The following is a 17,726-nucleotide window of genomic DNA, read 5'->3' as shown; positions in this document are numbered from 1 at the left end:
AAGATTTCAGAAATCTGCCCTACCTCTAAAGGGTAGATAGATTTCATTCGATTGAATACAAGCTTAAGCTTGGTAACTTCCCTCGACACAAAAGTATTTTCCATCTGGGAAGAACCCCATCCAGTCTTGATCTTCAGGATGTCTTCAGGAATACAGTGGGAGGTCAAAACATACCAACCCCTCCCATATTGCTTCTCCATTTGAGTAAGTGAGCCAAAATAGGATGGGTCGTGAGGGATGAAATTTAGTCTAATGGTGTTGAGAGGCAGTACAGTGTGGCATTCGCTCTGGCCTTGGCTACATTTAACTAGATGTTCGACATTGAGCAAATTAACCTTTCTGAATCTTTGCTTCTCCATCTATAAGATGAAAGCAATAACAGTACCTTTCTCAAATTTTTGGTATAAGGATAATATTAGAAAGTGAGATAATATATGAAAGTGCTTGGATAATATATGAAAGTGCTTAGAAGCCTACCTGATAAATGGTAGGCATTCATTCAACAAATGATGATAGTGATGGTGATGGTGATGGTGATGGTGATGGTGATGGTGATGGTGATGGTGATGGTGATAGTGCCGACCTCATAAGACTATGATGAGTGTTATTATGTACACAAAGCTTTTCACCTAATACCTAACACATAGTAGAGACCCAATAATAACAAAGGGTAGCAATGATGCCTGGATCTTACAGTGATAGGGGTTTATATTTCTCTGGGGTTACACCAACAAAAGCCTGAGGATATCATATCTATTTCTTCTTTTGTCTCAAGCTATAATAGAGTTGAACTCTAAAACAGCTACAGAATCAGGTCCCTCAGACCGGAGAAGGCACAGATGTGGCTGGTTCCCTACCACTCCCCACCTCCCCCTCCAAGGAATCAACTCACCAGCTGAAGGTTTAGAAATTTCTGGGTGGAAATTATTAATTTCCTTGGAACTTATTATATTGAAAAAACTGAATGAATTTCATCCCAACCTTCAAATGCCAACTGTGCAACCATCCACCACTCCAAAATTCTTGCATCCCACCCACCCCCCATACTCCCATCCCACAAGACTGGGACCATAGCACTATTTTCCTTCAGCCCTTATTTTGTCAGAGAGAAATTCAAGTTCTATGAGGGGGAGAAGAAATGTCTTAGGTAGGGTTTAATAAGAAATTATTTTAAAACAACTATCATATTAAAATTCTCTCAGCATTAACAAGTACAAATACGAACAGTTAGATTTTGGCACAGACATCTCTGCTCTTCAAAGAGCTGGCAGACAAATGCTGTAGCACACCAAACTATGGTGGCTCTGTGAAGCAGTATTTGTTGCTACAGCAAGGGCAACAGGAATACGCAAATTCTTTTCAGGAAATCAGCTGGAACTAAATGTAGAATCACTGGAATAGTCTCTAGCCAATTTTCCATTATGCATGGGACAGTCTCCCCTTATTTTAATTCACACTCAAAGAGCTGGCACTGTCTTGTTCAAGTCACTGTCAGCAATAGAGCTTTTAAACTCAAGGAACAAAACAGAGAGAGATTTCAAAATTGTTTTTAATTAAGCATGCAAGTATCCTTCCTTCCATTTTAATTTTAAGTGTTATTGACTTTTAAGATACTTGGCTATGTTTGGAGAAAATAAGAAAAAAAAAGTATCTATCCTGAGTGTTAGAACTTTCACGGCAAGGTTTTGCATGTGATAAAAAATAAAGTAGAAATGTCCCAGATGCCATTTGAATATGGACTCAATGTTAAGAATATTCTCCCTTCTTGGCCTACATCCTAATGACTGAACAATGAATACAGAGAATAAATAAGACTCCTAGAGACAAAAGTGCTACCAACATTGTAGGGAAGTCAATAGAAACCTCAAGCTAAAACCTAGCAGTGAAGACTGGTGAGGGGGAATCCTATATAATAAGAGAGAAATATGCAAAGTATCCGTTACGCCCTAAGGTGTAACAACCGACCCAGTAATGACCGATCACGGATCAGCAGGAGGGTGGGGCAGCGAGCTACAAGCAGGGAGTGGAGAGCTACAGGAGGGGGTAGGGCAGCAAGCTATGAGGGGGGTGGGGAGCTACAGGAGGGCAGGGCAGCAGGCTACAAGCAGTGAAGAGCTACGAGTGGCGGTGGGCAGGTGGCCAGCTGAGGCAAAAGCAGCAAGCTACTTGCGCACGGATTTGTGCGCAGGGCTACTAGTCTTATTATAAAATGAAGTCTCCTTACCCTCAGGTCATGACTGGAACAGAGTGAAGATGTTCCTTCACCCTAATACACTAACATTCATTCATTCTTTCACTCATTCACTCACTAGCATGTGGGCCATAAATCAAGTCCAACCTCTTCAAGCAAAAAGAAGTCCAAGCTCCACAGTACAATATAAATAGGGTAACCATAGTTTATTATTCAAATCAAAACATGTTTAAGAGTGAAAGCAAGCACTATTAATAATTACTCCAGGACTACATATATAAACCAGAACTGTCCTGAGCAAGCCAGAATGATCACCCTACCTAGAGATATAGTTACCAGGTGGAGATTCAGTATCAAGTTGACAAGTTTGGCTAATCTGAGAGACCAAGGGACAGCAGAGAATATCTATCAATGATAAGAATGCTTTTCTTTCATTAATATTTTATTATCTACAATTTTACCTATGATCATATTAAAGTAAAACTAAAAATAGTAAACCTATAATACATATTCACTAAATTTTGCTATATACTTCACTAAATTTTCTTTGGTTGGCATTCAATGCTAACAAAAGTCTTAAGAAAAATAGGAAATACAGGAGAAGATATTTTGTCAGTAAACTGCATACCTTGGAAGACTGACCAATAATCATCAGTTTTCTGCAAATGGTGTAAATGTAAATAGTACCTAAATGGAGAAAAAAAATCGTTAACATGGTTTACAGTCAAATTATGAAAATTTTATATACTAATTCCTGTGGCTTAAGTCTGTAGTTCTAAAAATAAGCAATCTCATGAGAAAGTTCAATAATGGTTAGAGAGTTATAATCATTATAATTTGTTTTGTAACCAAATCATTAAAAGAACTAATATGACCATACTTTAAATAGGCTGACGCAGGAATCTTTAGCCTCATTATAAAAACAGTTTAAGTTTTGAAATATACTGAACAGAAGAATATTTTTAGTAGCATAATTTATGTACCCTGAGGTTTTAGTAATTCATATAAAACGTTATTGGTCCCCATGGTTTCCTTATGGTTGAAAAACAAAGATTTATTTACAAATAAGATTAAAATACATATTTAATCAGCATGGCATAATATTCAACATGGAAGGAAACTCATATTAATTTTAAAAATTATAACACATAATAGGTTGCATTATATTCATTCTCACTCTCATATAATATTTATCTTATTATTAAGGTACTAGAGGCACGGTGCACCAAATTCATGCACAGGGGTGGGGGGAGGAGTGTCTGTCCCTCAGCCCAGCCTGCACCCTCTCTAATCTGGAACGTCTAGAGGGATGTCCGACTGCCCATTTAGGATCAGGTCTAAACGGGCAGTCAGACATCCCTCTCACAATCCAGGACTGCTGGCTCCAAACCGCACGCTTGCCTGCCTGCCTGATTGCCCCTAACCGCTTCTGCCTGCCAGTCTGATCACCCGCTAACCACTCCCCTGCCAGCCTGATCGATGCCTAACTGCTCCCCTGCTGGCCCCATTGGCCCTAACTGCCCTTCCCTGCCAGCCTGGTCACCTCTAACTGCCCTCCCCTGCTGGCCTGGTCACCCCTAACTGTCCTCCCCTGCAGGCCTGGTCACCCCCAACTGCCCTCCTCTGCCAGAGCAGTCACCCCTAACTGCCTTCCCTTGCCAGCCTGGTCGCCCCTAACTGCTCTCCCCTGATGGCCTGGTTGCCCCCAACTGCCTTCCCCTACAGGCCTAGACCCCCCCAACTGCCCTCCCCTGCAGGCCTGGTCCCCCCCAACTGCCCTCCCCTGCAGGCCTGGGTCCCCGCCAACTGCCCTCCCCTGCAGGCCTGGTTCCCCCCAGCTACCCTCCCCTGCAGGCCTGGTCCCCCCCAACTGTCCTCCCCTGCAGGCCTGGGTCCCCCCCCAGCTGTCCTCCCCTGCAGGCCTTGTTGCCCCCAACTGCACTCCTCTGCCAGCGTAATCACCCACAACTGCCCTCCCCTGCCGGCCATCTTGTGTCCACATGGGGGCGGCCATCTTTGACCACATGGGGGCAGCCATCTTGTGTGTTGGAGTGATGGTCAATTTGCATATTCCCCCTATTATAAAGGACTAGTGGCCCGGTGCACGAAATTCGTGCACATTAAAAGGGGATTAATTAGAGGAAATAATTTAATATTGCTATTTGCCCTTTCTCTATAATAGAAGTGTCAGAGATGAAAGAAAATTAGTAAAATGTATATGAAAACCTTCCTCCTATCAGAGTCTGGGGTGCACCATGAGACCCAGGGTCAAGTCCCCGCCCCCCCCCCCCACATGCACCTCAAAATCGTGTGAGACCCAGACCCAGCCACGCCCCCCCCCTCATTGGGCTAGATCCAGACCCGGCCAGTCCCACCCTTGTCAAGCCCCACCGGGCAGGGGACGTAGCCTCAGATCCCTTGGCCCAGAGCCAGGACATGGGGCGTGGCCTGAGGTCCCCCAGCCCAGACCAGGTGGGGGTGTGCCTTGAGGTCCCCCATCAAGCCCCACCAGGTGGGGGACACGGCCTGAGATCCCCTGTCAAGCCCCACTGGGCGGGGGGCATGCCTGAGGTCCCCTGTCAAGCCCCACCGGGGTGGGGGAGGGCGTAGCCTCAGGTCCCTGCTGATTGCTCATTAAGGCTCCTTATGGGAACTTGGCCTCAGCTGTGGGTGCAGCCATCTTTATGACGGAGTGATGGTCAATTAGCATATTCCCTCTTTATTAGATAGGATGGCCTTTGAGCACTCTAATAAAAAAGTACATTTTCAATTCCTATTTAACATCATTCAAATATGCTTTTTTTATCAGATAATTAATTAAACAAGGATAGATGGCTGGTCACAGGGTTGAGGGGAGGTAGAAAGTCTATATCTCTCTATATATAAAGGACATTATCATGCTATAAACATAACCAAAGGTGGCAACATGCTTTAAAAAGGCATTAATTATAATCCCAAGTGGTCTAAATATTTCCTATTAAATATCGGATCTAAAATTCATAACCATCAAAATTCAACAATTATGAATCCCATGTTTACATTTAAATTTTAAGCTTCTGAGAAGACAGCATCTGCTCCAAGACACATATCACTTGATTAAATCATGCCTGTAAGCATGATAAATATTAATTACATAAATGAGTGACAAAAATATTGAATAAAATCTTAAACATACATAGCACCATATACTTCGGTCCTTAACATTCAAGGACTCAGCATTCTTACTGTGACTGCTCCCAGAACACAGAGCTATTTATTTCATGTGAGGTCCACCTGGGAAGAAACCATTTGGCTAGTAACAGCTCAAGTCCAACATTCTTTTTTTTAATGTTTTTATAGATTTTTAGAGAGAGAGGAAGAAAGAAGGAGAGATAGAAACATCGATGAGAGAGAAACATCATCAATCAGCTGCCTCCTGCACGTACCCTCACTGGGGATTAAGCCTGCAACCCAGGGAAATGCCCTGACCAGGAATCAAACCCACCACCTCTTGGTTCCTGGGTCAGATACTTAACCACTGAGCCATGCCTGCTGGGCAAGCCCAGCATTCTTAACTCAACTTGGTTTTGTCCAACTCTGTTTTTAATCTTAAAAACTAAACTATATAACTGTGTTTCTTTGTTTTTTTAAAAAAAAAAGTCACCAAGGAAGGACATGCACAGGAAACGCATGCCTCTCCACAAACATGTGATTCGGGTGTAAGCTAGGAGCCTGTGTAAACATGTTAGTGACAGGAACTGGGGAATTTCAGGAGGCCTCAGGAGACTGCCCTCAAGAATGACAAGGGCCCTCTGTATTTCAAAAATGTGCCTTTAGCCTTGGCAGCCCTGACTAGAACCGATCCCTTCTTTGACGGTTCAGGTTCTTGGTGTGGTTCACAAATTCCCACTGCAGAAGCGTGAGGGAGAGAGAGCTGGTATAGAATGGAACATAGAGTGAATCTTTACACCCTCAGGGTATCTCTGGAAGTTTGTTTTGTTTTGGTTTTGACCAAATCCCTAATATGAATTTTTTGTCTTTTCATGTGATACCTTTTCATCAAGATGGCCATCACCAAAATAATCTATTTGAGGTTTAAATTAGTTGGGTTCAGGTTGAGAAGTAAGGTGTTATAGAATATTCATACACCCAGTTAAATTTTATGAAAGAACCAACATTGGTTACATATCTTAAGAAACCAAGTGTGTCTATACATATAATAATCAGTTTAAAATAAAGAGAATGGGTGTTCAGTTTTAACTGGGAAAATTAAATGTATTTTGACAAATTGATTTATCAATTTATTTTTGATTACTTAAAATCCAAAATATTAAAACTACAAGATATTTGCATTTGCTAATCCTCTAGTTAGAATGCCTTTTAACCAAATATTCAGATGTTTTATTCAGATCTTTGCTCAAATATCATCTCACTGAGGCCTTCCCTGACCATTCCATTTAAAATTGCAGCCTAACCCAGCCAGTGTGGCTCAATGGTTGAGTCGTTGACCCCTGAACCAGGAGGTCAGGGTTCGATTCCCAATCAGGGCACATGCCTTGGTTGCAGGCTCAATACCCAGTAGGGGGCGTGCAGGAGGCAGCCAATTGATGTTTCTCTCTCCCCTTCTCCTTTCCTCTCTCTGAAATCAATTTTTTAAAAGTTAAAATTGCAGCCTAGTCCCAGCCCAGGCCTGGCTCTCCCTATCTCTTCCTCAGCTTTATTTTTCTCCATAGCACAATCTGCCATGGCCACTTTGTTTTGTTTGTTTATCATCTCCCTGAAGTAGAATGTAACCATGAGAAAGGGGTTTTCATCTGTTGCCCACTCTTGTGTCCCTAGTACCTAGAACAATGCCTGGCAATAAGTTTTGTATGAATTAATTAAAACAGGGACTGGAGTTAGTAAAAAGCTATGTATATTTCCCTCAACCCAGCAATCCCACTCCTGGGCATAGATACCAGATAACTCTCACACAGGTCTATAAAAGGACAGGCACAAGGATATTCATTGCAGAATTACGTGTGTAGCTATAGAGGTACAGCAAAGCAGGTTCAGTACTTAGGAGTCTATGGATATCAAGAATACAAGTCCGTAAGTAGAGTCAATGAACTAGATCTATACACAGGAACCTGGCTAGTCTAAAACCATAGTATTGAGCAGAAAAAATATTTTTAAAAAATAATAAAGTCTAGAGCATGATACCACCTGTGTAAAGAAAAAGCACACACAGCCCACTGGTGTGGCTCAGTGGTTGAGCATAGACCTAAGAACCAGGAGGTCACGGTTCAATTCCCAGTCAGGGCACATACCCAGATTGCAGGTTTGATCCCCAGTAGGGGGCATGCAGGAGGCAGCCGATGGGTGATTCTCTGTCATCATTGATATTTCTTTCTCTCTCTCCCTCTCACTTATTCTCTGAAATCAATAAAAACATATTTTTTTAAAAAAATAAAAAAGGAAAGAAAAAGCACGTACCAATAAAAGGATGTAGAAGATACAGAAGTCATTTACTCTCCCCCCACCCCTAAGAATACTGGGATATATTTGTGTGTGCTCTTAAAAGGACAGCACCCAGGGACTATATCATTTCACCACTATAGCAAGGCCTGACCACAAGACGCAAACCATGGGCCAGTCATGCTTCTTGAGCACAAAACCTCTGCTCCTGCTCAGTCCCTGCCAAGACCTATGACCAACTCAGGTGGAGAAATGGCAGCAGCTACTCTGGGGAACAGATCCTCTTGAGGATGATCAAGTACAAAAGCTTGACAATTACTGAATTTAAAACTTTCTTCCAAAGTCAGCCTCATCTCTGGCAGCAAATGTACTTTTCAATCAAATTGTCAAAAAATTATTTGGGGAGGGTGAAGAAGGAAAAGGCTAGGAAATGTATTTCAATTGCCATAAATGAGCTAAAATCCAATATGTTTTCTTTCAAATTAGTTTGCCCCACTCTTACGCACAGAGAACACACTGTATTATTTTTCCTTTGAGAATATATTATCCAGAGAACAACAGCAAATGACTCACTGCAACTTTTAATTGTAACTTTAAAAAGAAATTAAATTTAAATTGTAACTCTTTAAAGAGAAAAATAGATGCTACTTATATCTATATACTAGAGGTCCAGTGCGCAAAATTCATGCACAGGTAGGGTCCCTAGGCCTGGCCAGCAATCAGGGCCAATTGGGGCCTTCTAGCTGCCAGCCGGGGCCTTCCTTCCCCAGCTGCTGGCTGCTGGCTGCCGGCTGCCAGCTAGGGTCTTCCTTTGTTCCGTGCTGCCCCCTGGTGGTCAGCACATGTCATAGTGAGCAATTGAACTCCCAGTCTCCCGCTCGAACTCCAGAGGGGACAATTTGCATATTAGGCGTGTGTGTGTGTGTGTGTGTGTGTGTGTGTGTGTGTATACACCTATATATATAGGTATATACATATAGATATATATAGATATCCTATCTAATAAAGAGGGAATATGCTAATTGACCATCACTCTGTCACAAAGATGGCTGCCCCCACAGCTGAGGCCAAGTTCCCATAAGGAGCCTTAACGAGCCATCAGCAGGGACCTGAGGCTACGCCCTCCCCCGCCCCCATGGGGCTTGACAGGACCTCAGGCCACACTCCCCACCCCAGTGCCAGGCCAGGGGACCTGAGGCCATGCCCCACACTCGGCGGGGCTTGACGTGGGACCTCAAGGTGCGCTTCCCGTCCTGGTGCTGGGCTAGGGAACCTCAGGCTGCTCCCCCCACCCCAGCACAAGGCCGGGGGACCTCAGACCGCACCCCCCTCCCGGCGGAGCTTGACGGGGGACCTGAGGCTGTGCCCCCTGCCAGTGGGGCTTGATGGGGGACCTGAGGTTGTGCCCCCCTCCCGGTGCTGGGCCAGGGGACCTGAGGCTGCACCCCCCCCCCACCTGGCAGGGCTTGATGGAGGACCTCAGGCCATGCCCCCCACCCAGCAGGGCTTGACGGGGGACCTCAGGCCACGCCCCCTGTCCTGGCACCGGGCCAGGGGACCTGAGGCTATGCCCCCCTGCCCAGCAGGGCTTGACAAGGGTGGGAATGGCCAGGTCTGGATCTAGCCCAATGGAGGGGGGGCCAGCCAGGTCTGGGTCTCACGTGATTTTGAGGCGCATGTGGGTGGGCGGGGACTTGACTCTGGGTCTCATGGTGCACCCCAGACTCTGATAGGAGGAAGGTTTTCATATACATTTTACTAATTTTCTTTCATCTCTGACACTTCTATTATAGAGAAAGGGCAAATAGCAATATTAAATTATTTCCTCTAATTAATCCCCTTTTAATGTGCACGAATTTTGTTCACCGGGCCACTAGTATATAGATAGATAGATAGATAGATAGATAGATAGATAGATAGATATATGGATTCCAGAGAGAGAGGGGAAGGGAAGCATGTGTCCTAATGGAGAATTGAACCTTTGACCTCTCAGTACATAGAACAATTCTCAACCAACTGAGCCACCCCAGCCAGGACAATGCTACATTTTGATAGATGATATTTCATGATACATATATATAATGTATATATGTATATAAGTATACAGTATACATATGTATATAAATATACAGTATATATGTATATAAATATACTATACACACACATATATACACACAAAAGCTTGTTACTCAAAACCAAGTTGGAGAAGAAGGTTGATATGTAGAAAGCCATAGTCACTGCCCAAAGTATTTGAGGAGAGGACCAATAAATGGATGATGCTCAGAATCAATCTAACCTGCAGTGGTTCTTTGATTCTTCTCCACTTATATTTATTTACTAACTCTGGGCCTCTTTCTATATACCTGAAACTGATCATCCCCACAGACTCTAACCCAGGGGTGGGCAAACTTTTTGACTCGAGGGCCACAATGGGTTCTTAAACTGGACCGGAGGGCCGGAACAAAAGCATGGATGGAGTGTTTGTGTGAACTAATATAAATTCAAAGTAAAGGAGCAGAGGGGAGAGCAAGAGAACCGGATAGAACAGCCGGATCCGGCCCGCGGGCCGTAGTTTGCCCAGTGCTGCTCTAACCCTTCCTTGAAGAGAAAAACCAAAGACATGCTTTGTAAGTTCCTGCATATGAGGGCAAACTAAAATGTAATAAAGGTGTGAAAAATAAAAAACAAGCATGCCACTATGAAATAATTATATTTTAAATCACGAAATAATCAAGTTAACGTCTAACTTGGCATTCACATAACTTTCTGAAAAACATGATGGAAAATAAAATACATTGGCATATACCATTGAAGATGATCCAGCAGAGGTGCTCCTGTGGCAAGGCCACCTGCATGATGAGTCTTAAAGAGGACAAGATATGCAGACACTGGATCACAGACTCTTTATTCTGCATGTTCAAATCATTGTCACAGACCAGCTGGTAGCTGCAAATATTTTTTCCATTTAAAGCATGAAACTGAAACACATGGGAAAATATAAATATGAATATAAAGTTTATGCAACTTAGAAAAGCTTTCCTTAAAATATAAAAAAAAAACTAAAATGGAAACAATTTAATAGATTAGTATAGTGCTATAGACTGGATGTATCCCCCCAAATTCTTATGTTGAAATCTATCCCCAATGTGATGGTGTTAGAAGGTGGGGTTTGGGGAGGTAATTAAGTCATGAGAGTAAAGCCCTTATAAATGGGATTAGTGCCTTTCTAAAAGAGACCCCAGAGTGCTCCCTCATGCCTTCTGCCATCTGAGGACACTGTGGGAACCAGAAAGCAGGCTCTCACCAGACAACCAAATTTTCTAGCACCCTGAGCTAAGCCATCCCTGCCTCCATAAAGTTAGAAATAAGTTGTTGTGTAAGCCATCAGCCTATGAATTTTTTATAATATCCCTAACAAATTAAGACATAGAAAGATAGGTTTCTTCAAAGCATCCATTTAATTAAGATTATTACTTTTGCTTAATCAAAAAATTTCAAAAGCAAAAGAAAGTACAAAATCCTATTTCCAAGAGTATGGAATTGAGTCACTTTTTGAAAACTCACCAAATGGCATTTTAACGTATTAATTCAGGTATAAATATTACCATTTACACATTGATTCGGCAAATGTTTATTGACCACCTCAATTTGCCACACTCTGCTAAGCAATAGTGACTCAAAGTTGAGGAAGAAGTGGCCCCTGTTCTTGGCAAAAAGAAGAGAATTCCAAGGACAAGCAATGTTAGGAATGCTTAAGGTAGTTTCAGTGGTCACTGGATTGAAAGACTTTTGAAAGGTAAAGTAAGAAGGTTTAAGATAAAGAGATTAGGTTATAGAGGTGGTTCATGGTCAGAACATGAAGAGTGTTTCAAGCCATTCCAAGGAATATGAACTTTAGCCAAAGGGCCAAGTCAAAGGGCAGAGGAGTAAAACAATTTGATTTACACTTTAGCAATTAATTATGACAAAACTGTGGAAGATGGAAAGCAGAGGGAAGGGCACAAAGCTACTTGCAGGGAGGCTGGGAGAGATCAGAGGCATCTGAGATAGTCCAGACATACCAGGGCCCTGAAATAGGGAAAGATTTAAGTCTTGTCTGAGTCAATGGGATTCAGTGGCCAATAATGTGCAGGAGATAAGGGAGGAGAAGACGTCTGCAATGATTTCCTGCGTCGGTGACTGGCTGGAGGCAATTATGGAGGAAAGATGATGAGTTCAGCTTGGGATATGTCAAGGTGAGATGTCTAAGACATAACTGGATGATGTGGAGTTCTGAAGAGAGTACTGACAAGCCCTGTTAAAGCTATGGGGGTGGACACTCTTAGTAATACAAATGGGCCTTATCTACCATATATATTTCCTGCTTGGATACATGTACACTATTTCTAGCCACCATGTAGTTGGTATCACAGAAGATATTTATTGAATGTATCTCAAGTTGGAATAATCATTATCTTCTAAGTGCTCTCTCTCTTTTACAAACAGATAATGATACCTAACAGTTTTTGAGTGTCGGGCCCTATTCTAAGTCTTTTGTTATCTCAGCAACCTCAAAACAACGCTAAGGAGGTAGGTCTTATTATTATTTCCATTTTTACAGATGAGGAAATTGCGGCACAAAGAAATCGTAAGGTCCCATTATTAGGCAGTGGCACAGCAGCTCTTTGAACCCAGGCAGTGTGGCTCCAGAGACCAAATCCGTATCATCTCTGCCATAATGCCTCCCTATAGTACATACAAAGGGAATAACTAAATATTACATACATGATTATGAATGTTCACACAAAACTTTGCTGTTAATAGTTTGACAGTGAATTGTTCATTATTACTGCTTCATCTATGATCTTTATGCATTTAAATCCAAGATCTATTTCTCTAACAAAACTTCTCAAGACCTCTAGTTCTGTGTTGATAGGTTCTTACTGGACTAAATTTTCAATCTTACTTATTTTATTTTTTTATACATATTTGTTGAGAAATGCAGCAAGCCAGTATCATGCCAGTACCTCAAATTAAGCATGCAAAAAAACACACACAAATTCTTGCCTGGCCAGCATGGCTCAGTGGTTGAGCATCGACCTATGAACCAGGAGGTCACGGTTCAATTCCTAGTCAGGTCATATGCCCGGGCTGTGGGCTCAATCCCCAGTGTGGGGCGTCCAGGAGGCAGCCGATCAATGATTCTCTATCATCATTGATGTTTCTCTCTCCCTCTCCCTTCCTCTCTGAAATAAAAATGTATTTAAAAAAACAAACACAAATTCTTCATACCTATTTGCACCCATCACAACAGTCCTGATGGCAAGCTCTTATGTTGTCTTCATTGCTTTACCTTCTGCCTCCAGTCTTTTACCTTCTAATCTATTCTATCTATGGCTTCTACTAATTCTGACTGTATCACTTCATCTGTTCATCCAGTCAATAAAGCTTTATTGAGGATCTATTATATTTTGTAATATTATTATTAAAAAGTAAACAAATGAAAATGTAGCTGGTGACAATAAGTAATACCAAAAAAATAAAGCAGGGAGTGCGTGAGACCTGAAGGAAGTAAAGGACGAGCCACACAGATATCTAAGATACAAGCTTTGTAGACAGTGGAGCTCACCAGTGCACTGGCGCTAAGCCAGGGAGACAAGGTGAAAGCAGGATAATGCAATAGAGAGAGAGAGAGAGAGAGAGAGAGAGAGAACGCGCACACTGGACCAGAGTGGGCTAGGAGGGGCCTTAAAAGTCCAAAGTCCTAAGCTTTTCATTCAGTACTCTCCCCAGTGGGGTGCCAACTTATATTGCCCTGTATTTCCATTCATGCACCTATGATATAGCCAAACACACTTTGAGATTTTTTGCTTATTAAACCACATGTTTCCAAGGCCTTGAAAGATCAAGTTTGTAATAACAGCTTTGAAGTCAGATTGATTAGGGTTCAAACACCAACTCTGTCCATTGCTTTAAGTGGACTGGTTTCTTAGTCTCTAAGAAGCCTCAGTTTCCTCATCTGTAAAAAAGGCATAATAGTACCCACCTTTTGAGACTATAATGAGGCTGAAAGATGACAATTCACATACTGCATATAGAAAAGGCTAGCACATGGTAACTGTTCAACCAGTGAATCAATGGTAACAATTAACATAATATTGGTATGCCAGAAATAAAGCATACAATTTTATATCAGAAGATCTGTGTTTAATCTCCAGAGCCAATAGTCAGGCTCTGTGCGTAGCTTTATTTTTCTCTTTTGTAAAATAAAAATAATAGTAGTATCTAACTCACACAGTTAATGTGAGGATCAGGTGATTTAAGCTTGTAAAATGAAAGTACCCTACAAATATTAGTTATTATAATGACAACTGTCTGCTGGATGAATGAGTGATTATAGTGATGCAATCTCCAAAGCATCTTCGCAAAGTCTAGTAAGTGTCCGTTCTTATCTAGCACTGAAAACATTTATTAAGCAACTTGTAGCACACAAGTAAATGCTATGCTAAATACAGGAAAGAGATTTAGAAGCGGTTAACAAGAGGATATATTGCATAGCTAATCATAACTTGTAGCTATTTTAGCTGCTTTCATCTTACTGTATTTGCAGCAGTTTGGTCTCCAACACCGTTTGGAAAAAAGACAGTTTTGAATTGTTGTATATCTGCTATACTCTCATCAAAGCTGATACTGAACTGCTGAAGATATCTTCCATAGCACTGTAAAAGGGCCAATTTATACTCCTAAAATAAAAAGAACACTTGATGAAAATTTTGAAATATCATTTTTCTTAAATTTTTTTATAAATATTAAAATTACATTAAGTAATTATTAAGTTATTAATATTAGGTACTATTTATATTATTGTTAATAATATCAATATTGGTTATTACCACTATTACTACCACCATTACACTATTACTACCATTATCACTATCATTTCCAAACACATATTATGTGATAGGCACTGTGCTAGGCAATTCTCGTGCATTATTTCACTTAATTCTCCTCACAACAAGCCTATTGTTGAGATAAGACCATCGTAACCTTAAAGATGAGAATATCCCCAAATTCAATATTACCATGATGGTGATCCAACTACTCAGTCAGAGAAGGAGGTGAGTTGTGTTACCAGCCTTGCTTCTCTGATACCGCCCAAGCTCCAAAAAAAAGAAGGAAATAAAAAGATGGGGAGGGGAACGGGGAGAGAAAGAGAGAATGAGGAAGAAAAAAGGGAATGCGGGAGAGAGACAGAGAAAGAAGGAAAGAAGGAAGGAGAGATAAAGAGAAGGAAGGAAATGGAAAAGGAAGGAGGGGAGGGAGAAGGGGAGAGGAAGGGAAGGTGAGAGAAAGACAAAGGGAGGCGAAAGAGAGGAAGGAGAGAAAAACACACATGAGCTGGCTCAATCTCGCTTTGATCTGTCAACAGTCTCTGAAGCTGCATCAGGACAAGCCAAAAAAGTCTGATCTATTGTTAGTTATGATTCTGTTAGTTCTAAGTCATGCTTATAGTCCCATTATAAAGTCATATGCCTCATTTCTGTAGCCCACAAGGCACAGTTGATCTGGAGAGTTTCAGAACAGTGGGTGTGAGTAGGGCTCTGAAATATGTGTCTGTTGCAACCCTTACTCAGCTTCCTCCCCTGTAACTGTGTGTCCAGGACAAACAACTGCCTTTCAAGTTACCTAGCCCCTTGGGAGGCATCCACAATCAAATGCTGTTTTGTTTCTATGTCTATTGACTTGTTTGTTACTGGTCACTAATAAATTCTGGTTCTTTTCTGTTCTAACTTGATTCCTATAATGAATTCAAATCTAGGTTCCAAACAAGAGTATTCCAACAAAATGCTCTTCACTGCAACTAAAATAAAGAGATTCTAGAACCAAAGTAACAAGTCAAGTTCATTTTCAGGATTACAAATATCTTCTTTATCAGCCCACTTTCCCATCAGTGAAAAGTATTTAAAACATTTTCTTTGTTCCTTCAAGCAAATTTTAAAATATCCCATCTATATCTCTCTATCTGAAATATTCTGACTCCTTAGTCACTACCCATCATCCACTTCTAACATGCTCCTTCCTCCTCCCTCCACTAATATCCTCTCCACCCACCTGGATATTCCTCAAACAACCCCAAACTGTGCTGTATATCACCAGCTCCTTCTATTGAGGAGAAGCATAAAAAATGGAGAGGGAACACTCTTCTAATTCTTGTCAAAACTGTTATTCCACTTCACATAAATACAGCTTACAAGTTAGAACTCATCATTTTATTTTTCCTATAGTTTTCCAAACTGTATTTTCAAGTTTCTAAGAACCATAGTCCAGTTGCATGGAGCTAAGGTGATTCTCTCATTTTGACAGCAGAAAATAGATCTTAGTTCTTCGTTATAAAAGTTCCTTTTTATCTTACCCTCTATTTGATAAACTTCCCTCCTAAACCAAAGGATTCAAGTCCAAAAAATAGAAATGTAGGAAGAAAATGATGCTGAGAAACTAAAGATTGAGAAGACACTATATACGGCCAATGTCTGGCCTAAAGTCACTTTGGATAAAATAAATCTTGGTCCAAGGGTCCTAGATGGAGCCAAAAACTCATATTTAACTTAGAGTAATTGGGACCTATGCCAGAACTGAAGGGAAAACTTACATTATCATTCACTGAAAAGTCAGTGATGGTGTGTGTGGTCTTAGCAAGTCCATGAGTCCACAGCAATCTAAGACCTGGGCATTGATGTGGAACTAGAAATAGGGGCAAACTCCATTTGGAATACGATACTGAGCAAGAAACAGGGCATGTATGGAATGACTGCTATATTTACATTCAGCAGAACATTAACAAGGAATTGAAAGTCATTAAAACAGCCACTGGGACACAGGCAACACAGCAGCAAGGCCAGAAGCCATGAGAGATGTCGGCTGGGTAAGGCCAACCATGTGAAAAATAACAGGAAGTGGTGTCTGGGCTCCTTTGTATACTGAAGGAACATGATGACTCAGCATTTCCTGTTGGGCGCCTACCACACCCTCTGTTAGCTAGGGCCTATGCTCCTAGCCATCCCCAGGCAGCTGTCTTTCTGTTCAGAATGTCTCACCTCTGAAAAACCTCACCTACAAAATTAAAAAACAAACACTTTTTTGGTTACTGTGCCTCATTAGCATTTTATGAATTCGTTTATTTTTTTCTAAACAGCAACAATAATCAAATCATGTAAAATAGGAATGGTATCAACCAAATGTAATATAATTAGCCAAATGAGTATCATTTAGGCTCTTTTTACCCCAAAGGCACTTACTTTCATTTCGCAGAGGCTATCTCCAACCTTCAGAAGCTTTTCATCGTAATAGGCAGCGGGCAGCCGGGGTGCATATTTGGTCCAGATATTAAACAAAGAGATGGCACTGTAAAAATCATAAAATAAAATTATATCATTAGAGTAGGAAAGCTCAATTAATTAGCAAGCAATCCTTAAAAACTTATCTGGTGCTAAGTCTTTCCAGTGTGCCTTTTTGTTGATGTCTAATTATTAATAAACTAGAGGCCCAGTGCACAAAATTCATGCATGGGTAGGGTCCCTAGCAGCTGCCAGCTGCTGGCCAGGGCCTCCATTCCCCGGCTGCTGGCTGCCGGCCAGGGCCTTCCTTCATTCTACGCTGCCCCCTGGTGGTCAGTGCACATCATAGCAAGTGATTGAACTCCCAGTCGGTCAAACTCCGGAGGGGATAGCTAAAATTATTGCTTTTGTGTAAAGCACTGATGGGAGCTCCTTATATGCATTTTTATAAAATAGATATTTTTAGGTTCACAGAAAAATTGAGAAAAGGTATAGAGATTCCCTACATACCTCCTGCCCCCACACATGCACAGCCTCCCCCATTATCCACAACCCCCACCAGAGTGGTACAATAGTTACAATTGATGAACCTACATTTACACATCATTATTGCCCAGTGACCAGAGCTTACATTCGGGTTTACTCTTGGTGTTGTACATTTTATGCGTTTTGACAAACGTATGATATTACTATTCACTGCCCTAAAAATCCTCTGTGCTCTGCATATTCATTCCTCCCTACCCTCAACCCCAGGTAACCATTAATCTTTTTATACTCTCCATAGT

At 41.5% G+C, this 17,726-nt stretch overlaps 1 protein-coding gene across 1 annotated transcript in view; it reads right to left on the bottom strand.

The window, feature by feature from the left end:
* CFAP54 (cilia and flagella associated protein 54) overlaps positions 1-17,726 on the bottom strand; it is a gene marked incomplete at both ends in the record, with an annotated part of 264,389 nt that overhangs the window by 238,951 nt on the left and 7,712 nt on the right. Inside the window, 4 exon segments of the mRNA XM_080660197.1 lie at positions 2,820-2,878; positions 10,434-10,605; positions 14,206-14,349; positions 16,903-17,008. Coding sequence (XP_080516323.1) covers positions 2,820-2,878; positions 10,434-10,605; positions 14,206-14,349; positions 16,903-17,008 — 481 coding nt within the window.

This window comes from Plecotus auritus, assembly GCF_963455305.1.
Source record: "Plecotus auritus genome assembly, chromosome: 3".
Classification (NCBI taxonomy): Eukaryota; Metazoa; Chordata; class Mammalia; order Chiroptera; family Vespertilionidae; genus Plecotus; species Plecotus auritus.
This window is presented reverse-complemented; position numbering and strand designations above follow the sequence as displayed.